Below are 24,373 nucleotides of genomic sequence, written 5' to 3' on the forward strand. Positions count from 1 at the left end.
TCTTTGTAAAGAGCACCCCACTTAAGATCAGGCCTCTACCCTATCCCCATAACCCCACCCAACAATTTGGACGCTAAGAGAAATTTAGCATGGCCAATCCACCTAACCTGCATATCTTTGAATTGAGCACCTGGAGGAAACCCTCACAGACACGGGGAGAACGTGCAGACTCCGCACAGACAGTGACCCAAATGGGAGTCGAACCTGGGATCCTGGAGCTGTGAAGCAACAGTACTACCACTGTGCTACCGTGCTGACCTTGTACCACACTGTGACCTCTGCACTGTTCAGTTGTAGGTATCTTCTGTACAATTTAATTCTCACTCGTAAACCTATTAATGTCCATTTTCTAGAATAATATGAGATGGATTGCCAAGTGAAAATGGACTCAGCATTCGCAGGAGTGGTTGCTAGCTCTGGCTAATTGTTTCCTAATTCATTTTATGATCTAGTTAAGTTATAATAAAATCTGTGCATAACACAAATAGAAAGCCAGAACCACTGAGAATAGCTCAACATGTTAATGGAGTTCGTTACAGCTTATTACGCGATACATCCCTATTGCTCTGCACAGTCCCCGCTACAATCAGTGGCCGATTTCATTTTTCAGCTCTTTTAACTGCACCAGGACTGTTAAATGTGGCCATGTGTCACTATACTTGCAGATTCATCATTCCATATTTTAAGGCAGGCTTGAGAACTTCCCACATGGAGATAATTAAATATAAAAGTTAATTACACCATAACAAGTGTGAACTATTCACTGAACACTTGTTGCAGCCCACAATTGTCAGCGCTCTTAACACACAGCGAGCAGCAATTTTGTAATTGACAATAATAGTGATGCTAAATTAATTACACTTCTTGTCCGATTGAAACGCCAGTCATGAAGGCTATGTGGTTGCAATAATGGGGAAATTATCAGTGTTCACCAACAGCAACTTCTGACAACCAATCAGGTCCAGCTAAGTGCAGAAATCCATATGTTGCCTTGAGTGGTCCCCGCTCCTCTATAAGGTGTATTGTTGAAGTCCTCAATGATGGAAATCAAGTAGAAATCGTTGAATTGACATGAATTTCAACTCCCTGTTCGTGCTGCAAAAACCCCTGGAAGAAGCTATGCTTTACTGAATGAAGTGACCGACAAATGAAGAACCCAGTAACCGTGTTTTAATGCTGCACGAAGCAATGTTCCCTCTAACTTCTATTTGCTGCAGATAACCCACTTGTTTCACTATGTACTCCCTTAAAGATTAACACACAATTGTGGATGCGCACCTTTTAAACAAAATGTTGCTTCGGCACAGCCTGTTTTCTCCCTGCGCAGCATTGTCAGATTGCTGTGCAGATGTGTTCCCATGCAGCTTAGAGGGAACCTTGCTACTGGACTATAATTATTTCTGAACAACCATCTCTGACCCTGAAATGACAAATTTTCCATTCCATGATTTAAAAATTAAGGACATTTCACCGTTTGCTTTATTCCCGTGTGCATGTCCCAATGTTGATCTTGCTTTCTGTACAATTATTTTAAAAAGTGAATGATCAAACCTGCTTGTTACTTTCTAGCTTGCTGTCTATGAGAATACTTCAGTGTGATTGGCTGCTGTGGCTGTTTGTTGGCTAGATTCTGCAAATCCCCTTTAGCTAGCACCGAGTGAAATTAACGTCAGAAAAGTGGAAAACCATGCCACAGAATCATAGAATTTACAGTGCAGAAGGAGGCAATTCAACCCATTGAGTCTGCACCAGCTCTTGGAAAGAGCACCCTACTCAAGCTCACATCTCCACCCCATTCCCGTAACTCAGTAACCCCACCTAACCTTTTTTTTTGGACACTAAGGGCAATTTAGCATCATCTATCCAACTAATCTGCACGTCTTTGGACTGTGGGAGGAAACCGGAGTACCCGGAGGAAACCCATGCAGACAAGGGAGAACGTGCAGACTCCGCACAGACAGTGACCCAAGTCGGGAATCAAACCTGGGACCCTGGAGCTGTGAAGCAACTGTGCTAACCACTGTGCTACCGTGCCGAGATCACATGAGCACAAAATTATTTGATTGCAGAGTCTATATCAAGGACACATTTCTGCATTTGTGTCTGGTAGGTCAGTAGAGATGATGTTTAGGATTAAAGAATGTGATCATGAATTGTACCCATCACAGATTGCTCCTTATACCTTGCCTTTTGTACTGGTATGTCTGAATTACAACGCTAAGATTAATTGCTTGAAATTCAAAATTGTACAATTGAGTTTCTTTTTCTTCTGTTGATTCTCTAGGGATTGTCCTACCTGCTGGATGATCCCCTCATATCAGTCCGAACATCTGCTTCTACCAAGGTATGTCTTTTTCTTTTCTCAGTTATGCCTCAGTGCAAGAATTGAAATGTCATGTTCCCGGGAAACCTGGTTTGTGAATTTACCTCATGTGATGTGATTGCTGCCCGCGTGTTCGATCTCCTTGATTTTGGCGAATGCACCGGGTGTGATATGTCAATCTCCAGGTGATCATTCTAACGCGAGGCTCTGTTCACTGTGCCTTAATTAAAGGGTTCAAACGGATTGGCGTTGTTTTGAGGTATTGTGCAGTGCGACATTTTACCCTGTTCATAAGCCGCAGCAAAATGTGCATTTATGTAGCACCTTGTAAAACATCCCAAGTCACCTCATAAGAGATCAAGAATTGACTGAGCTACCTAAGGAGGTTGTAATACAGGTGACCAAAGAGTTAGGCTTTATGGACCATCTTCTAGGAAGAGACCGAGAGGTGTCGAGGCATAGAGGTTTAGGTGAGGGGTGGGAATCCATAGCTGGACCCAATTATGAAACAATTAAAATTTGAGATGTACAAGAGGTAGAATTAGAGGGGTGCAGAGATCTAGGCCAGTTGTAGAGGGGCTGTGGCCAAAGGAACTGTATCCATGGAGATTTAACAGAGTCATAGAAAAAGACTGAAGAGGTGAAACAATGAAGCAATGCAAAGACTAGAGTGATCAATGCATTTGTCAAACCGCCGTGTATTTTAGTGAAAAACGTCCCCCTTAATGAACAATCAAAATGTGATTTTATTTTTTGTCTCTATATAAAATGCCTTCGCTTTTTCAGTGACTTGTTGCCTGAAGTGATTGGGAATCCAAGGCCATATCAGGAATTCACTACTTTACTGGTTAGAAAGCAAAGTCGTTTTTTAGCAAAACGTCCACATTGGGCATATTTTTACACTGAAGGATGATCTGGATTTCGTCTCTTTTCTTTTATTTGTTCCTGAGATGTGAGCACTGCTGCAAGGCCAACATTTCTTGCCCATCCCTATTTCCCTATAGGAAGTGGTGGTGAGCTGCCTTCTTGAACCACTGCGGTCCGTGTGATGCAGGTACACCCACCGTGCAGTTAGGGAAGGAGTCCCAGGTTTTTGACCCAGTGAAAGTGAAGGAAGGGTGGCATATTTCCAAGTCAGGATGGAGACTGGCTTGGAGGTGAAATTGCAGGTGGCAGTGGTCCCATCCATCAGCTGTCCTTGTCCTCCTGGTTGGCAGACGCCACAGGTTTGGAAAGTGCTGTCGAAGGAGCCTTGGTGAGTCGCTGCAGTGCATCTTGTAGACGGTACACACTGCTGCCACTGTGCGCCGGTGGTGGAGATGGGGGATGCTGTGACAAGTAAGCAACACATTCAATAAAGAGATAACATTTGTGAGTTGAGGCAGCTATTGCAGGGTCTCAAATGACAATTGAGTACAAAGGTCAGAGTGCATGATCTATGGACCTTGACCGTTAATAAGCAGAAATCAGAGAAAACGCACCCTGATCCAACCCATTGAGCAATGACTCATCAAATCTACATTGCATCGTGAAGTGTATCACTTCACTTACTCATTGTATTGGAGCATGATACAGAATAGAAAGTGGGCATTCAGCCCATCATGTCTGTGCTAGATCTTTGATTTTTTTTAAATAAATTTAGAGCACTCAATTTTGTCTTTCCCAATTAAGGGGCAATTTAGCGTATCCAACCCACCTACAAGGCACATCTTTGGGTTGTGGGGGTGAAACCAATGCATGCACAGGGAGAATGTGCAAACTCCACACGGACAGTGACCCAAGGCCGGGATCGAAGCCAGGTCCTCGGTGCCGTAGGCAGCAGTGCTAACCACTGCGCCACCTTGCCACCCAGCTAGATCTTTGATACAGTGATCCAATTAGTCTCATTCCCCTCTGCTCTTTCAAAGCCTCCTGTATTTTATTTCCCCTTCAATTACTTATCCAATTCCCTTTTGAAAGTTACAATTGAATCTGCTTCTAACACCTGTTCAGGGAGTTTGAGCTGGATTCACCAATTCTGGGGCTGTGTCCCCACGCCGGCCTGGGAACGGTGACGTTTTACGCCAGGCAAACTGGAACAAAACAGCCACCATTCCCCGTTTTGCGAGGGGCTAGCAGGGCAGCAGCGTAGAGCACCTGGCTCTAGCTGCCGATACACCCCGGAGAATTGACGGGTCTGTGGCCGCGGATGAACCAGGACCCCATGCATGAAATGTCAATCATCTTCGGTCTGTATCCTCAGGCTATCAAGCCGCCTGCCACAGGAAAGAGTTTCTCCTCATTTACTCAATCAAAACCGTTCATGATTTTGAACACCTCCAACAAATCTCCTCTTGACCTGCCTCCACTGCCTCAGTGAGAACAGCACATCGTCTCCAATATCGCCACATAATTGAAGTTCTGTATCTCAGCCACCATTCTACTCAATCTCTTTTGCACCTTCCCTGTGATGCTGCAAAATCCAGATTTTGTTGAAATTTCCTGTGACAGTAAGAATTAAACATTAAAACACATGTATAGAACTGTCCACCAACATACATAGAGACACACACAAATACAGATGCGCATACAAAGCAAAAATACATAAAATATACACAGATAGCTATATGCAAGCATATATACACACCCACATACATATACCGACAACATAAAATTCCTATATATATTAAAATACTTATACGGCACAGAAGGAGTCTAGTGGCCCCATCATCCCATGCTAGCTCTTTGGAAGAACTATCCAATGAATCCCATTTCCCACTGCTCATTCCCCATAATCCTGCAGATTTCTCTCCTTCGAGTATTCATCAAATCCCCTTTTGCGTTGCTATTAAATCTGCTCCCAACACCTTGCAGGGATGGGCTCCAGATCATAATTACTCAGGACTTAAATCATTCCTCCTAATTTCCCTGCTTCTATTTTGCCAATTATCTCTCAGTCGCATAAAGGAATACACATTGAACGCACTGAAACCGAAAGAGCATTTAGAATAGATGCTAAGTAAAAGGTTTTCAGAGAGTGATAAATACCTGGGAGAACCTGCCAAACGTGTTGATAGAAATTTAGACATTATTTAGTTCATGTTTGACATTTGGCTGAACAAGCTTGCACTAAGATTGATCTCAATCCGATCTTCGGATCTGGTTCCACAATCCCCCTTCTACTCATCCCTTGAACCCAGGATATGCTGGCCTTGGAAAGGGTCCAGAGGAGGTTCACAAGAATGGTCCCTGGAATGAACAGCTTGTCGTTTGAGGAAGGGTTAGGACTCTGGGTCTGTACTCGTTGGAATTTAGAAGGATGAGGGGGGATCTTATTGAAACATAGAGGATACTGCGAGGCCTGTGTCGAGTGGATGTGGAGAGGATGTTTCCACTTGTAGGAAAAACTAGAACCAGAGGGCACCATCACAGACTAAAGGGACGATCCTTTAAAACAGAGATGAGGAGGAATTTCTTCATCCAGAGGGTGGTGAATCTGTGGAACTCTTTGCCACAGAAGGCTGTGGAGGCCAAATCACTGAGTGTCTTTAAGACAGAGATAGATAGGTTCTTGATTAGTAAGGGGATCGGGGTTATCGAGAGAAGGCAGGAGAATGGGGATGAGAAAAATATCAGCCATGATTGAATGGCGGAGCAGACTCGATGGGCCGAGTGGCCTAATTCTGCTCCTATGTCTTATGATCTTATGGTCTTATAGTTTCCTTCAGCAGTCTTCGATGATAATGCATTTTAGATATCCATAACCGTTTGCTTGATATGATTATGTGCGAATTCCTTTTTAGGCAGGAGCTTTCAAATGTTCCTATTTCATACACAAATTGGCAAATTCTGCAATTACATTGAAAGTCCCTCTTTCACAGGCAGAGTGCAACCCTTTTCACCTCATTGATGAAGTTGTTTAATAGTCCCCAGCCAGTACCAACATTTCTGGGTGGTAATTTTCATCTTTCACATCCGGGCATAGAGCGCTGTTATAACCCCCACGGGACACCCCGTTCGCCTTGTGGAGTGCAAATCCCCCGCTGAGAGGCAGAGGCCATTAGCGGGATATTTAATCCAATACCATAAAAGCTGCCCAGGTAGGAGCTGAGTTTCAGAGTGGTCCCAACTGGGACTTGGACTTGTTACTTGTAAATACGTTCTTCTAACCATTTCTTTCATTCTCCGGACACCTCCATGACTACTAAAAGTGCTAAAGGTTTAAAAAAAAACAGTCCAATCCCCTACCACCACCACCCTCTATTCCATTCCACCAATCATAGATTCATAGAATCCAGTGCAGAAGGAGGCTATTCAGTCCATCGAGTCTACATCGGCCCTTGTTTAAGAGCATCCTAAGCCCACATATCCACCCTATCCCTGTAACCCAGTAACCCCACCAAATCGTTTTGGATACTAAGGGGCAATTTATCATGGCCGATCCACCTAACCTGCACATCTTTGGACTGTGGGAGGAAACCGGAGCACCCGGAGGAAACCCACGCAGACACGGGGAGGAAGTGCAAACTCCACACAGACAGTCACCCGAGGCCGGAATTGAACCCGGGCCCCCGGAGCTGTGAGACAGCAGTGCTAACCACTGTGCCACCGTGCCACCCCCAACCCAACCATTTCCTTTCACTCCATCCGTTCTCAAGATAACCCATGCCCTCCTATTACATCTGACCGTACCCCAACCCATCCCATTCCTCCCCAACTAACCCACTCCATCCCTTCCCAACCCATCCCACCTTATTCCTCCACAACGCACAGCAATCCACTCCATCCCATCCCACCACATCACATCCCATCGCCTTCAACCCCATACCCCATCACACCCAACCCAACCCACCCCATTGTCTACAAAGTTATGAGGGGCATAGACAGAGTGGATAGTCAGAGGCTTTTCCCCAGGGTAGAGGGGTCCATTACAAGGGGGTATAGGTTTAAGGTGCGAGGGGCAAGGTTTAGAGGAGATGTACGAGGCAAGTTTTTTACACAGAGGGTAGTGGGTGCCTGGAACTCGCTGCCGGAGGAGGTGGTGGAAGCAGAGACGATAGTGACATTAAAGGGGCATCTTGACAAATACATGAATAGGATGAGAATAGAGGGATACGGACCCAGGAAGTGTAGAAGATTTTAGTTTAGTCGGGCAGCATGGTCGGCAATGGCTTGGAGGGCCGATGGGCCTGTTCCTGTGCTGTACTTTTCTTTGTTCTTTGTTCTCGGCAATACTTAAACTTGCTTTCTTTAACCTCCCTCCTCCTTAAAGGTGCTGGTATTATTATCAGATTAGCTGAACATAATTACTGTGTGAAACTAAGAGAAGAACTTCCCCCCCAGCATCAATCATTCCTAAGAAAGGCACTGAGAAGTAGTGGGTCACATAAAATATGACATTAGTGTGAGTGGTTTTCAGTCTCACTCTCATGAGAATTGTTTGATTTCACCAAAGTAACTTCTATTTCTAAAAGTGTACATCCTTTATTCAAATTCAAAATGCAGGAAACAAGAAATGGATGCTGTTAATTTGTATTGGCTGGATTGCCTTGGAATAGCTTAAAGAGACATTCCTGCATCGATGAGTCCTTCAATTCTTTATTTTTCATTTAGTGCAAAGGATGCATCAGAAGTGATAATATTATCAGCAAGGAGCATATTGATATTATTGAGAGGGGTGGGAGCCAGATTAGAGAGTCCAGGGGGGGAGGTTAAAGACGGGAAGCGGTCTTAGGGGGCGGTATTTCTGTGGGCAGAGGGGACCCCTCCACCCCAAAGCCGGTGCCCACTTTTCCTGCCCAACAGCCACCCTCGCAGTGAAAGCTGTTGGACCATCACCTTTACCTGCCCTGCGTAAAACAGCAGCAGAGGTAAAATGATTGGTTACTTAAAGGCCCGAATGAGTCTCAGGGTAGGCGAGCTATCTGATGCCTTCCCTGCCCACCATAATAGTGGAGAAAGATCAAGGGTGGGAGGGAGGGGGAAGGAAGGCCACCCACCATATTTCACGATCTCCCCTGTACCGTCTATGAAGTACAGTCTATCTAGAGTTTGGTTTTGCCTCAATTCAGGTCCTAATAATTATTCACCAAAACAACAGCGTTTTCAGTTCAGCAACAATTCATTCAATTATAGAATCCCGACAGGACAGAAGGAGCCATTTAGCCCATCAAATCTGCATCAATCCTCTGAAAGAGCACCCGACTTAGCCCCCTCCCGACCACCCTACCCCCTTACCCCATAATCCCACCTAACCCCCAGCACACCTTTGGACTCTAAGAGGCTTGTCTAATCCACCTAATCTGCACATCTTTGGACTGTGGGAGGAAACCGGAGCACCCGGAGGAAACCCACGCCGAGATGGGGACAACGTGCAGACTCCGCACAGACAGTGACCCAAAGCTCGAATTGTGAGGCAGCAGTGCTAACCACTGTGCCACCCTAATGACTCCGGCTTGACAATCTTACCCAAAATACATCATGGGGTATTTAGCTGTCAGCCGTGGCTTGGTGAGTGGCATTCTCACCTCTGAGTCATAAAATTATTTGTCTAAATCCCACTCCGAACACTTGAGCAGTTTTAATTGAGGCTGATACCCCTGGGCGGTGTTGAAGGAGGGCTGCACCATCAGTGGTGCCAGCATTTGGTTCAAACTTAAGTCGAAGTCCCATCAGCCCTCTCCTGTGGATGTAAAATCTCCCACAGTATTATTCTGAGGGACGAAAGTTTTTTTCCCCCTTGTGTCCTCACCAATAGTTACCCCTCGACAAATGTCACCAAAGCCGATGATCTGAATATTATCTCATTGCAGTTTGTGGGGGCTTGCTGTGCTTAAATTGACCACCGTTCTTCCTCCACTACAACAGTAACTATACTTCAGAAAAATTATTTAATTTGCTGCAAAGCCCTTTGGGGTGTCCCGAGGTTGTGAGCGGTGCTATATAAATGCAAGTTCCTTAAAAATGCAGGGCAGCGCGGTGGCGCAGTGGTTAGCACAGCTGCCTCATGGTCCCAGGTTCGATCCCGGCTCTGGGTCATTGTCCGTGTGGCGTTTGCACATTCTCCCCGTGTTTGCGTGGGTTTTGCCCCCACAACCCAAAAGACGTGCAGGCTAGGTGGATTGGCCACGCTAAATTGCCCCTTAATTGGAAAAAATGAATTGGGCACTCTAAATTTATTTTTTAAAGGAATTTTTTAAAAATTGCTGTGCAGCTTACATTGTGCAATATAAGTTTGAAGCGGAGGCTATTGCTGGGCTATTGGTTTTATCTGCTTCTTAGCTGCTTCTTAGAATGTTCATGTTTGCTTTGGCTATTGAAATGGAGGGAATTCCATTAGTCAATGCTAATATCACTCATCATGGCACGCAGAAAAATATTCTCACATAGATGAAGCCGCGTTAACTTTTATATACGAATGTCAGAATTACAAACTGCCAGCTGGGTCTATGCAGTTTGTTATTTTGTGCCAAAGGTGTTGTGATAAGTGCTATGCACAGTGTGTTCACAGTTTAAACATTTCATCTCCTCTCACATTTTATCAGAACCATGAGTTGCTTGATGAGCCAATGTACGAACAGAACTGCCTGGAGGGTTCAATGCAGAACTGCCCATCAACTCACAGCCCGTCTCTGTCCTCCGAGTCTGGGACAACAAGTACCTGCTGCTCCCGCCGGAGTAACAAGAAGTCCACTCACCTTCCCAACTCCAGCGTGTCAGCAGCTCAGCTGAGAAGCATGCAGGAACTCAGCACCATTCACATCCAGAGTGGAGAGCAGGCCTCCTTCAACACCAGGTAACACCAGAGGGCTCGTTCGTCGACAGCAGGCGGCCTACAGATCTGCTTCCACAAGGGTGATAGGTTTTTTTTGAGGAATTACCTGGTTGGCGTTGAGGAGGGAGGTCTTACGGTGCAGTGGGTAGCGTCCCTACCTCTGGGCCCAGAAGCTCTGGGTTCAAGTCCCACTTCAGGACTTGATGGCCATGGAAGGTGTATCCATAATGTGGTTGATTATCAGCCTGCAAATCCTTCAAGTCCACCTGATGGCAGGTATTAAGGGAGTTTCCTGCCATCCATCCTGCAGAAGGCAACAGCAGACCACTGCAGTATCTTGCCAAGCATAATCATGGCCCAATCTAATGGAAGTCTGTGGTTGCCAATGCCCTCTTAGGGCATGGTGCCTTGAAGGGGAAAGGAGTTGAGGGAGGGAGACTGGAGAGAGAGTACTTCCATGAATTTCCAGAAAAGTATGACAGTGAGTTTTAGGGACTGTTACACCTTTAGGCCCCTTTCATTCAAATAAATCGTTTTTTAAATAAATTTAGAGTGCCCAATTAATTTTTTCCAATTAAGGGGCAATTTAGCGTGGCCAATCCACCTGCCCTGCACATCTTTGGGTTGTGGGGATGAAACCCACGCAAACACGGGGAGAATGTGTAGACTCCACACGGACAGTGACCCAGAGCCAGGGTCGAACCTGGGACCTCGGCGCCATGAGGCAGCAGTGCTAACCAATGCGCTACCGTGCTGCCCCATTTAAATAAATCTTAGGTATCAGCAGCAAAGTTAAATATATATATAGCCAATTGAGAAAAGGAGCGGGATTAGATTTGGTTTTTTTTTACACAACAGTTGTTGTGACCTGAAATGCACTGCCTGAAAGGTTGAATCAATAATAATTTTCAAAGGGAATAAATACTTGAAATGGGAAACTTTGCGGGTCTATGGGGAAAGAGCAGGGCAAGAGTGGGACTAATTGGATAACTCTTTCAAAGAGGTAGCACAGGTATAATGGAGAGTGGCCTGTTTCCTTGCATGTGATCATATGAACTGCTCTGGGTCATTTCCCTGCTGGCACATGAACAGAACCAGAAGGGCAGCACGGTGGCGCAGTGGTTAGCACTGCTGCCTCATGGCGCCGAGGGCCCAGGTTCGATCCCGGCCCTGGTCACCCTCCATCTGGAGTTTGCACATTCTCCCCGTGTTGCATGGGTTTCACCCAAAGATGTGCAGAGTAGGTGGATTGGCCACATTAAATTGCCCCTTAATTGGAAAAAAATATTTAGGTACTCTAAATTTTGTTTTTTAATTTAAGAAAAAAAAGGAACAGAACCAGTAGCCTCACACAGGAGGCGAGATCGGCCCCCATTTGCGTGTCTCACCTTCGCCATGGTAGTTTAACCATCACCCATCTCAACACAACCAATGCAAGGCATTTGGTGCTGGGTGTGTATATATTGCTCACCATAACTGAGTGTTTACTGTTCATGATTGGTATAAAATACTGTTTTTAAAGAGGAAACAGATATTAATGTACAATACCTTGAGCAACACGTTGATCTAAAAGCTGCTCATTCAATCCGACTTTACAACTTTTGGTGTAATGGATAAGTTCATTCATTTTTCAAAACACTTAGAGCTCTGAATAGTTACTTGCTGATTTATTATTGAAGATAACACATCAAATATTGATAAACACTCTGCTGTTTCAATGTTTGGGGAAAACTGGACGGGATTCTCCGACCCCCCCGCCGGGTCGGAGAATCGCCGGGGGTGGCGTGAATGCCCGACGCTGGCTGCCGAATTCTCCGGTGCCGGGGTTTTGCTGGGGGAGGGAACCGCACCGCGCTGGTCGCGGGCTGTTGGCAGCGCCCCCCCCCCCCCCCCCGGCGATTCTCCGGCCCGCGATGGCTGGCCTGGCCCGCGATCGGGGCCCACCGATCCGCGGGCGGGCCTGTGCCGTGGGGGCACTCTTTTTCCTCTGCGCCGGCTGCTGTCAACCTCCGCCATGGCCGGCGTGGAGAAGAACGCCCATGTGCTGGGATGACGCCAGCACACGCTGGCACTCCTGCGCATGCGCCAACTCGTGCCGGCCGGCAGAGGCCCTTCGCTGCCGGTTGGCACGGCGCCAAGCCCTTCCGCGCCAGCTGGCACGGCGCCAACCCCGCCGGCGTGGTTGTTTGCACTTTCTCCCCGTGTCTGTGTGGGTTTCCTCCGGATGTTCCGGTTTCCTCCCACACTCCAAAGATGTGCAGGTTAGGTGGATTGGCCATGGTAAATTGCCCCGTAGTGTCAAAATGGTTGGTGGGGTGACTGGATAACAGGAAGAGGGTGGAGGCGGGGGCTAAGTTGGGTGCTCTTTCCAAGGGCCAGTGTAGACTTCATGGGCCGAATGGCCCTTCTGCACTGTAAATTCTATGATTCTATGTGGCTGTGCTCAGGAATAGAAGACTACTTTGGATTTCCTCCTTTTGCCTTGGGAGATGGATTGGAAGATTAGGAAAAAACACACATCTGTTCAAAGACCACAACGAGGATGTGAATCTTCTATCTGTGGGCATAGTCCAATGTGTAATAAATTGCTATGAAAAGCAATGGTGCAAGGGTTACCTTGGTGATTGCGGTTAAGTCTTCCTGTCTCTAACCGCTCAGTAGGTAGACGTTCTGTTTGACCAAAATGAACAAGATCTCCATGGATGTGGTATTTCATGTGTTCATATCCAACCTGGTGACATTGACTTGAACAGGGACTATCTTCTATGTCTCTCTGCTCCTGGGCTTGTATTTTTATTCATTTTTGGGAGATGGGTATCATTGGCAACACCAGAGTTTATTGCATATCCCTAATGCCCTTGAGAGATTGGTGGTTGGCCACCTTCTTAAACGGTTGCAGTCAATGTGATGTTATTCCTCATGAGTGCCCTATTGTATTCTTCATATTTAGGAATATCGATGCTTCATTATGATATTTCATGTGGATTTCATTGATTGAAATTGTCTGACGGACCTAAAGAAGATGGGTGGAGTTAATATACAGATCAGCCATGATCTAATTGAATGATAGGGACTGAATGGTCTCTTCCTGCTCCTATGTTTTGCACGTTCTCCCCGTGTCTGCGTGGGTTTCCTCTGGGTGCTCCGGTTTCCTCCCACAGTCCAGATGTGCAGGTTAGGTGGATCGGCCATGCTAAATTGCCCCTTAGTGTCCAAAAAGGATAGGTGGGGATACTGGGTTACGGGGATAAGATGGAGGTGTGGGCTTAAGTAGGGTGCTCTTTCCGAGGGCCGGTGATTTCTTGGGTAGCTTGAAGATGAGAGCGTTTCCCTTCACCTGCTGCCGTTCCCTTCAGGATGGTAGAGTCGAAGAAGCCCTGGCAAGTCACTGCCGTGCACCCTGGGCTGGTTCACACAGCTGCCAGTGTGTGCCAGTGGTGGAGGGAGTGAATGTTTAAGGTGGTGGACGGGGTGCTGGTCAAACAAGCTGCTATTGAAGGCTGTTGCAGCCGAGCTGTGGGTCTGAAGAAAGGGCAAGTTTACAAATGGGCAGAACCAAGGCAGATAAAATTTAGCTCAGATCTGTCCAAGAATTTACACAGTGGAAGTAAAAATAGGAAGCATACTTATTGAGTGCCATTGGACCAACTCACAAGAGGCTGAAGGAGATCTAGGATAGACTGTGGACTCTATGTTTTTTTAGAACACACAGTACAGAAGGAGGCCATTTGGCCCATCAGGTCTGCACTGACCCACTTAAGCCCTCACTTCCACCCTATCAACGTAGCCCAATAACCCCTCCTAACCTTTTTGGTCACTAAGGGCAATTTATCATGGCCAATCCACCTAACCTGCACGTCTTTGGACTGTGGGAGGAAACCGGAGCACCCGGAGGAAACCCACGCAGACACGGGGGAGCACGTGCAGACTCCGCACAGACAGTGACCCAGCGGGGAATCGAACCTGGGACCCTGGCGCTGTGAAGCCACAGTGCTATCCACTTGTGCTACCGTGCTGCCCACTGTTGACCCATGTTGAACAATTAACGAAGCAAAAATAACACTGAGCCATATTTCTTTTAAGGATTTTAATTTATGCAGCACCTTTCGCATTCTCCGGAGATCCCAAAGTTATTAGATTCGTCCTCATTCGTTTTGCAGACTGACCCAGTAGCCGAGTACAGTAAATGATCCACAGATATCAATTAAATAAATGATCTGTTAATCTGCTGATTTTGATTGAGGAGTGATCAGGGTAGGATAACTGCCCAATGAAGCATTAACACTCACTGATGTTTGAGAAATCTATTAATACTTCATCATTGTAGCCTATTTACTAGATTCCACAAACAAAGCGCTTGCTGCATTTTAGTATTCAGTCAAATAAAGCACGGAAACAAGAGGGGGAAGGATTTTTTTAAAACTTTCTGAATGCATTATAAATGGATAAATAACCTTGACAGCTCTCCTCAGTTTGGAGCGTCGTCACGTTTGGCCATATTATCGGGTCACAAACCTAAAAAGTGGATATATTCTCCAAATTAAGACTAAGCCGGGGGGGGGGGGGCGGGGGGGCGGGGGGGGGGGGCGGGGGAGGGAGAGGTTCTGAAGGGCTAAATAGTCGACTTCAGTTCATTGTTTTATTTGTTCGGGGTGTCGCTGGACAGGCTAGTGTTTATTGCCCATCCCTGAGCGCATTTAAGAGTGAACCAGATTGCTATGGGTCTGGAGTCACCTGTAGGCCAGACAAGGATGACAGAATTCCTTCCCTAAAGGACAATAATGAACCAGATGGTTTTTTTTACGACAATCAACAATGGTTTCATGGTCGTCATTAGACGTTTAATTTTATTGAATTCAGATTCCACCACCTGCCCTGGTGGGATTCGAACCCATTTCCCCAGAGCATTACCCTGGGTCTCTGGATTACTAGTCCAGTGACAATACCACTACACCACAGCTCGCATGCTGATGTGGTACAAATCAGCAATGATATAACTGAATGGTGGGGGGCGGGGTGAGAAGGGAGGTTCTGAAGGGCTGAATGGGCGACCTCTGTTCTCTATGTTGCTAAAGCCAGTGTTCGAGTTGGAGGCGGTAACCACTGTATTATTATTTTTTTCCGCCCTCGTTGCAGTCGTTCCAGCCTGAATGATAAGTCCGAGGAGAGTCTGAGAATCAACTGCAAGAGCTCTCAAATCACCACGGCAATAATCAGCATCCCCACACCGCCTGGCACCACACCCGAGGGGGAGAATCGACCCGCCGTCCCCAACCAGTCCAGCACCAGCATGAAAACCACAAGCTGCAATATTGTAAAAGTGTCCGCCTTGTAAAACAAAAAAAAAACAAAGCCCCCTGCCCCAGCTCTCAGTCACCTGACATCCTCAAGATCGCATGACACTGGCAACCGCATGGCAAGGGTGAGAAGGGGGAACTGTGGATGAGACCAATCCCTGCGTAAAGAGGATCAACACTAGGGAGGCCCAATGCGGGGACACTTTGGAGCACCAGGAGTTAAAAAAGGAGCCAGCTCCCCCTTGCTTCATTTTTAAGTACTGCACCTATCTTAGGTGACGTTTAAGATGGATAATATTTATTCACAAATTGGAAAGGTGACAAGGCGAGCCAATTTCGAAAAGGGCGAGCAGGATTTTTTTTTCCTCGCATGGAAGAGTAACTTAAAAACTAAAGAGCGGCGACTCACTAAAGACAAAGAGATTTAGGCTCCAGGTGTTGTTGCAGTCACCCACCTTTTGACACGTTTCTAGTGTGCAGTTACACGTGGAATAGAGGACAGCTATTAACCGCTGATGGCGGGTAACCCGTCTGCTTATGGTCTAGAGCAACAAGAAGAGCTTTCATTTCTGCTGTTTAATCCATGTAACATCTCTGTGTGCTCACAAGAAACAGCATTGTGTGAACATGGTGTTTGTCGGTTTAGTACAGTCTGTGTGCGTGTTGTGAGCAGAACATGGTACCCAGCAAATTAAGTCATCCCATGCACTGATTTCTCTCTTCCCAGTTTCATTCCGTTCACTCTCTCACTTACGTAGTGTGACTTTATTAGAGTTAGCTGAGGAAAAAAATGGTTTCCGTATTTTGCAAAAAAAAACTTAAGTGTGAATTGAAAATTTGGGAGACTCGCTTTATTCTTAAAATGTTTCACTTCCTCTTTCCAGAATTTCAGGCTTGGTTTGGATGAAATAAAACACACAAAGCAAAATGCTGGAAACATTCAGGAGGTCCGACGGCGTCTGCCGAAAGAGAAACAGAGTAACGTTTCAGGTCAACAACCTTTCATTAGAACTGGAATATGTTCGAGCTGTAACGGGTCTTCAGCAAATACAGGGTCAGGGAAAGGGAGGAAAATGACAGACGTGGTATATCTGGAAGACAGGAGAGGTGAAATGCTGAAAGGGATGATGGAGCAAGGCAAAAGAAAATGGGGATGAAGCAAGTAAAGAAGTAAAGGTTGAGTCTCGCGGAGATGTAAATGGGAATAGCAAAATTATTACCAATAGCTGCCCTCTGAATAAATGCAGCTAGTGGTTAAGATCTGGAATGGGTTAAACTCAACATTGAGTCCAAAAGGCTGGAAATTGCCCTTTTGAAAGATGGGCTGCTGTTCCTCAAACTCATGCAGAAATTCAATGGTCCAGTAGAGGGGCCAAGGACAGAGGGTGCAGGCAGTTTCAGAGCCAATGTCAAATTCAGAAGCTGGTCATTAAAAAGTACCCAGTTAACAGCAACAAAAACTTGCATTTATATATCCCCCTTAGCGTTGATAAATGCCCCAAAGCTTGGCCAAAGAAATTGACTTCAAGGAGTAACTTAAAGGATGAGACTGAAAGTGAGAGGTTTAGGGAGGGAATTCCAGAGCTTAGGTTTGGAAAGAGAAGTAAAAGATAGGGAAAGAAGGATTGATTTGACTCTAATTTGCGAAACCTCTTTCTTAGTCCTTCCTCTGCTTTTTTCCCCATCAGTCAAGGGGTTCCAGATGTTCCATTGTCCTCACTGTGCCATTATCAGCTCACACTTCTAACAAACAAGGGCACAAAAAAGATCAAGATGTAAGATGCAGAAAGAAGTCTAAAGGGGCATGAGGCTAGATGCTCCTCTCAACGGATGAGGGAGAAGTCGGCAAGGAAAGAAATATATAAACACCTTTCACATCTTCAGAATGTTTCAATGCACTTAACAGCCAATTAACTACCTTTGAATCTCTTTCTAGAAAAAACCAACTAATTTGTGCATAGCAAAGTCCCACAAACAGCAATGAAATGCAACACTGGGGGCACATATTGGAAATTCTTGCCGACACAGCTTGCAATTTTCCAACCTCATTTTAATGGAAAATAACGGTTAATGCGCACCCACATCCCCAATATCTACACACGGATTCATGACATTTCCCCATTAATTTGAGTGATGGTTGCCCTGGTTTACCATTCTAACTTCGGTGAAATCTTTGAACTGAATCAGAAATCTTTGAACTGAATTTTCGCGGGGGTGTCAGGAATTCCACGTTGGGACCTTGTATGGGGCCCAAGCCTGTGCTTGTCGCTAAGGCGCCCGCCAGTGGAACTTCAAATGAGGCAAGTTCCGAACTGGCCACCGCCATGTTCACCTTCCAATTAATCATCCAGGGGAAGGAGGCCCACTGAGAAGGCCCACATCGCTGACCGGTCAGCAGCCCATCAGAAAAGGCAGGCACTGCTGAGGTAGGAAAGACAGCATGAGGGTGCACACAATGAAGGTGCCGTCAGAAGCCGCATTTGTTAGGAAACCCCTCCATTCCAATCGTTTTGGCTAACATCTGTAGCCTTTCATTTTTGTGACTCAGTTATTCACCGGGTAGCGAGATGAGGCAACCCCCTCCCCTTAACCCACCCCAGCCCCCGGATTCTGATGGGTTCTGGAATTAGCCGCAAGCATCCATGGTGGGAGTTACCAATTTTCCTGGTAGCCCTCCTCTGGGAGTTAAGCGGGAATATATCCATCCTTAACCTCACCGTGGAAATCCATGAGAAGGAAAAGCTAACACTCGCAGATTATTTTAGGGTTTGCGTGATTTAATCTCAGAGAGCAGGGGTTAAAAAAGGTCTTCAAGTCATCGATATTTCTAGATAGGTCTTTGACTAATACGATTTCTGCCTTCCCCTTCCCACACACACATTTTCCTAATTGCCTGCTATACACCAGCCCCCATTCTCCTTCACTCCCCTCCCTTCCCCTCCCCTCTTTCCCCTCACCCGCCTCCCCCTACCATTCCACATTTCTCACTCAGCTCCCCTTCCCTCCATTCCCCTTCCCTCTCCTGCATTCTCCTTCCCTTCCTCACTCCGCTTCCCGCTCCTCTCCTGCACTCCTCTGCCTTCTCCCAACCTCCCCATCCTCTTTCAGGAACAAGTATTTGGGTTTCAAAGCGGCATACAAAATTCCGGAGTTGGAGAGTTTACAAAGAACCTTCTCAAATCCCAAACCTGAGCAAATCTTTTTTGTGTTGTTGATATTGAATGGAGTATGGATTGTTCAGAATTGACCGTAATGTTAGGGGTGGCTGGAAAAGAGGGAGGATATGGACACACCGCTCTTCATGTCAATAACAGTAATATACCCCGTGTGTCTGAAGAACATCCATTCTTTCCTAATCTGTTTTTCTTTCTCCAGATTGATAAGGCTGAGTTTGAAGTCAGTTTCACTTTGTTTATCAGACCCAATATCCAATGTGTTGCCATTATTGCACCCTATTCTACCAGATGGGCTGAGAAGTAGTATTTCAACACAGTTGCAACCCATTTGTAGCAGTCACATGTGAAATGTACCTAGACTATTAGAATGGCTTCATGTTCTTGTGTTTTTTTTTCCTGGACTCTGTGCTGTGTTTGTATTATTTTAACTAGTCCCATTTTTAATATTTGTATTGAGACCTTCCTGTTGAAGATTAAGATGAAAAAACTTTTGGAATTCTCCATCACAGTTCAACAGGAAGACAGTGTAGGGAAAGTGCCTATGGTCATATATTCTCAGCATCGGATGATCTCTGTATTCATCGTACAGTAGAAGAGGTCAATAAACTTGATAGTGGTGAGACATTCTCTTTGTCGCCAAGTGTGATGCCTCTTCAATTTAGCCCGGGCTCCCTTTGTGGTGACACTGCAACAACTTGCCAAGGCTTCTTCAACACCTCCTCTTGTGACTTCTACCACCTAGAAGATTAAGGACAGATGGCGCGTGGGAACATCACCACCTTTAAGATCCCCTCCAAGTCACCTACCGCCCGACTTGGAAACATATCAGCCGTTCCTTCACTGTCACTGAGTCAAAACCTCGGAACTCCCTCGCTAACAAACAGCACGGTAGCACATGTGGCCAGCACTGTGGCTTCACAGCGCCAGGGTCCCAGGTTCAATTCCCCACTGGGACACTGTCTGTGCGGAGTCTGCACGTTCTCCCCGTGTCTGCATGGGTTTCCTCCGGGTGCTCCGGTTTCCTCCCACAGTCCAAAGACGTGCAGGTTAGGTGGATTGGCCATGCTAAATTGCCCTTAGTGTCCAAAAAGGTTAGATGGGGTTATTGGGCTACGGGGATAGGGGGGAAGGCTTAAATGGGTCGGTGCAAACTCAATGGGCCAAATGGCCTCTTTCTGCACTGTATGTTCTATGTTCACTGTGGGTGTACCTACACCACATGGATGTTGCAGTTGAAGAAGGCAGCTCACCACCTCCTTCTCATGGGCAGTTAGGGATGGGCGCTAAATGCCAGCTTTGTCAGTAATGCCCATGGCCAAGAACTACTTCTTTAAAACAAAACACTATCTGAAACAAAGAGGTGGCCCATTTCACAAAGGATAGCTTCCCCAACCACCAGCCAATGATAAAACAAATTCCCAAAGCAAACTCACCAGCCGTTTCTCATGATGTCTTCATTCTGAGTCACGTTCCCAGGTGGGAACATGAAATTGAAGAATCACCTTTGTAATATCTACATAAAACCTTACATCAGAGAAGGAGGCCATTCATCTCATTATGCCCATCCTGCCATCCAATAAGTCCTATCGTCATCTGCTCTTTCCCGTAACTCTCTATTTAAGTACTTATTTATTCCCTTTTGAAAGTGCCTATTGAGTCAGCTTCCACCACCCTTTCAGGCAACACCTTCCAGATCATAACACCTTGCTTCATAAAAATCTCCATCATCTCCCCCTGAGTATTTTGCCAATGATCTAAAATCTGTTTGCCTGTGATTACCATGTGCCAGTGGAAACAGTCCCTCTCCATTTACCCTATCAAAGTTCTTCATAATTATTGACACCTGTATGAAATCTAAGAAACATGGAAATATAGAAAATAGGACCGGAGGTGGCCATTCAGCCCTTTGCACCTGCTCGGCCACGCATTATGATTGTGGCTTATCATCCAGCTCAGTAACTTGTTCCCACTTTCCCCCCATATCCGTCGATCCCTTTTGCCCCAAGAGCTATATCTAACATCTTATTGAAAACATACACTGCCTTCTGTGATAGCGAATTCCACAGGCTCACCACTCCCTGGGTAAAGAAATTTAAATTTGAATTCAATTATGGGCAGCAGGGTAGCACAGTGGTTAGCACTGTTGCTTCACAGCGCCAGGGTCCCAGTTTCGATTCCCGGCTTGGGTCATTGTCTGTGCGGAGTCTGCGTGGGTTTCCTCCGGGTGCTCCGGTTTCTTCCCACAAGTCCCGAAAGACGTGCTGTTAGGTAATTTGGACATTCTGAATTCTCCCTCTGTGTACCCGAACAGGCGCCGGAATGTGGCGACTAGGGGATTTTCACAATAACGTCATTGCAGTGTTAATGTAGGCCTACTTGTGACAATAAAGATTATTATTATAACTAGGGGGAGCAAGACTTAAACTGATCCCGCAGAGCCAACCCCAGACAGTACACAGCCATGCCAGTGTGCAGACCAGTTCCATGATTCGGAGATGCCAACCTGGGCAGACTGCTGGATGTGGTGGAATGCAGACTGGAAATCCTGTCCCCGGGGTGGGTAGGATGGGAAAATCCAGTCCCTTGTATTTTTCCAGCACCTTATGCAGAGCAAAACATGTCAAGGCAACTCACAGGAATGAGAGCAAACACAATTTGACACTGAGCCACGTCAGGAGATATTAGTGTTTGTCAAAAAAAGGAGGTTTAAAGAGCAAATCCCAGAGTTCAGGGCCCGACCACCCGAAGTGCAGCAAGTAAAATCAGGGATGACCAAGAGGCCAGAGTTAGTGGATAGGCGGTAGAATGTTCAATCGCAAACTGTGCATATATGTCAGAATTCATAAACCTCACTCAATTTACTGCTTGTGGCCTGTCGGTGAAAGATATTCAGCAATGAATTGAAACAAAGTAAACCATGATTGATAGATAGGATTTGCAGAGGCCACATAAGAAAGAAATGTTTTATGTAGCAAGTGATCATACTTTCATAGAACCTTAGAATTTACAGTGCAGAATTTCCAGCCCATCGCGTCAGCACCAGCCCTTGGAAAGAGCACCCTATTTAAAACCACGCCTCCACCCTATCCCTGTAACCCAGTAATTCCACCTAACCTTTTGGACACGAAGGGGCAATTTAGCAAGGCCAATCCAGCTACATCTTTGGACTGTGGGAGGAAACCGGAGCACCCAGAAGAAACCCACACAGACACGGGGAGAAAGAGCAAACTCCACACAGACAGTCACCCGAGGCCAGAATGGAACCCGGGTTCTTGGAGCTGTGAAGCAGCAGTGCTAACCACTGTGCCACCGTGCCGGGATTTGACATACAATGCCTGACAGCATGTTGGATGTTGAGTCAATAGCAGCCTTCAAAAGGGAACTGGATCAATAATTGAAGGAGAATATTTGAAGGGATATGAGGAAAGAATGGAGGAGTGGGACTTAGTGGATTGCTCTTCAAAAGAGCCAGCATACTTTTAATGGGCTAAATGACCCTCTTCTGTGCTATTCTATGATGCTGGTTAACCAAAGAATTTGCTTGCAGCATGCTACAGGTTGATAGAATTCATAGAATCCCTACAGTGCAGAAGGAGGCCATTCATTCTATCGAGTCTGCACCAACCCCTACCTAGGCCCACCCGCCCCCCCCCCTTTTTGACACTAAGGGCAATTTAGCATGGCCAGTCCCCCTAGCCTGCACATCTTTGGACTGCGGGAGGAAACCGGAGCACCCGGAGGAAACCCACGCAGACACGTGGAGAACGTGCAAACTTCACACAAGTCACCCAAGCCTGGCGGTGTGAGGCAGCAGTGCTAACCACTGTTCCATCGCGCCGCCCTTAATTATTTAGCATGATCCCATTGTGAGTGTGCTTTTGTTTAATTCCCAGCGTGTGGGGGTCACCAGCAAGGCCAGTAATTAACTTCCATCTCGAGAAGGTGGTGGTGGGTATTCTTCTTAAACCACTGGTGCAGTTTGATGCAACTGAGAGATTCACGAGGCAACTTCAGAGCGAAGGTAAGAGATAACAACACATTGGTGTAGAACAGGAGTTACATACAGCCCCCGATCAGTTAAGGGGCCGGGGGTGGGGGGGGAGGGGGGGGCAGTGTTGTTTCAACAATTCAACAGCCTCAAATTCACTTTAATTGGTAGCAACGTGTTTTGAAAAAAATGCTCAGACATATCGGGCGGGATTCTCTGTTCCCGCCGGCAGTGCACCTCGTCCGTGGATTTCCCAGCGGTGCGGGCTGGTGTCAATGGAAAATAATCCCATTGACACGCGGCGGGAGTACAGAATCCCACCACCAGTGAACGGCGCGCCACATTCAGCAGTAGTAGGGCAGACTCGCAACGGAACATCCCGGTCTTCAAGTCTACTTAAGTAGTCATGAACAGAAAGTTCATATTCTCTGGGTCAACTAGTAACGTAACATGAGCACTGCACGACCATACCGGGGAGTTTAATTGTTCCCATTACAAACTGTAGCTGAGGCAAACAAATTATTCAGGGAATCACGGCTCTTTTTGCTGTTTCCAAGGTTCCCAAGACCGTAGTCAACTTCAGAGGAAGAAAAATGATTCAGCTTCTGATGATAATTTATGAATATTTGGGAGATAGAAATGTAACGTTGCTTATGAGTAAGCAGGATAGAACATTCATTAAACTGTTAGGGATCAGCCACATAACCATCCCTCATTATAATGCCCGCCTCACGTACACACTCGCTGACAGAGGAAGAGTTGTCATTTGACCATCTACCTTACCTATCCAAAATGATTCAGACCAGATCAATTACCTCTAAAATGGTTGAATCAAAACATGTGGCATTAAATGATGTGGCGTCCATCATTAGACTCAGAACGGAGAGGTTATAACAATGAAAAAAACTTGAAGCGGTTTGGGCTCTTCTCTCGCAAGGTGAAGACTCAGTTGTCTCTTGATTGAGGTCCTTAAGATTATGAAGGGGTTCAACTGAATAAACCGGAATAAGGTGTTTTCACTTGTAATCAATACCAGAACGGGTTAATCATAAATATGATAGTCATTATTAAATACTACAGGGAATTCAGGAAAAACCTCTTTGCTCAGGCAGTGGGGAGAATGTGGAATTCACTGGCAGAAGAGCAGTTGAGGCAAATAGTGTACAATAGATACAATTAAGGAGGAGCTGGATAAACACATGAAGGAAAACTAAGCAGAAGGATATGTTGATAGGGTGAGATGAATTGACATTGCAGGAGGCTCCTATTGAACATAAACTGACATGGATCGGATGGGCAGAATGGTCTGTAGCTCTGCTAATACTTTGGGCGGGATTCTCTGCCGGTGGGTTCCTCCGCTTCGCCAACAGCGCTTTCAGGCTCGCGGATTTCCCGACGGTATGCGGGTGGCCGGAATGGGAAACCCCATTGGCCGGTTGCCGGGACGGAGGGTCCCGCTGCCAGCCGGGGTGCGCCTCTGGTGAGACAGAAAATCCCACCCTATGGATTCATTACCCTTAATGTTGGGTGGGGTTGCTGGGTTATGGGGATAGGGTGGGAGTGAGTGCTTGGGTAGGGTGCTCTTTCGAAGAGCCAGTGCAGACCCGATGGGCCGAATGGCCTCCTTCTGCACTGTAAATTCTATAATTCTATGATTAAACTGACAAGAACTCCAATGCCTTCCCTTTCACTAAATCTCCTGGATCCAGTGACTGCACCGCAGCACGGTAGCACAAGTGGATGTCACTGTGGCTTCACAGCGCCAGGGTCCCAAGTTCGATTCCCCGCTGGGTCTCTGTCTGTGCGGAGTCTGCACATTCTCCCCGTGTCTGCGTG

At 46.4% G+C, this 24,373-nt stretch overlaps 1 protein-coding gene across 3 annotated transcripts in view; it reads left to right on the plus strand.

Annotated features, from left to right (window-relative positions):
• The window catches only part of kcnd3 (potassium voltage-gated channel, Shal-related subfamily, member 3), a 448,844-nt gene extending 429,660 nt beyond the window's left edge, over positions 1–19,184 (plus strand). For 2 of the 3 annotated variants that reach the window (XM_072480145.1, XM_072480146.1), the window contains 3 exons: positions 2,285–2,344; positions 9,847–10,097; positions 15,213–19,184. In XM_072480145.1, the coding sequence (XP_072336246.1) occupies positions 2,285–2,344; positions 9,847–10,097; positions 15,213–15,411 (510 nt within the window). In that variant the 3' untranslated portion in view covers positions 15,412–19,184. The remainder of the gene's footprint in view (positions 1–2,284; positions 2,345–9,846; positions 10,098–15,212) is intronic. The other variant, XM_072480147.1, reaches the window with a different exon arrangement.
• The last annotated feature ends 5,189 nt before the right edge of the window (positions 19,185–24,373 follow it).

Source organism: Scyliorhinus torazame, chromosome 17, assembly GCF_047496885.1.
Source record: "Scyliorhinus torazame isolate Kashiwa2021f chromosome 17, sScyTor2.1, whole genome shotgun sequence".
NCBI classification, from domain to species: domain Eukaryota; kingdom Metazoa; phylum Chordata; class Chondrichthyes; order Carcharhiniformes; family Scyliorhinidae; genus Scyliorhinus; species Scyliorhinus torazame.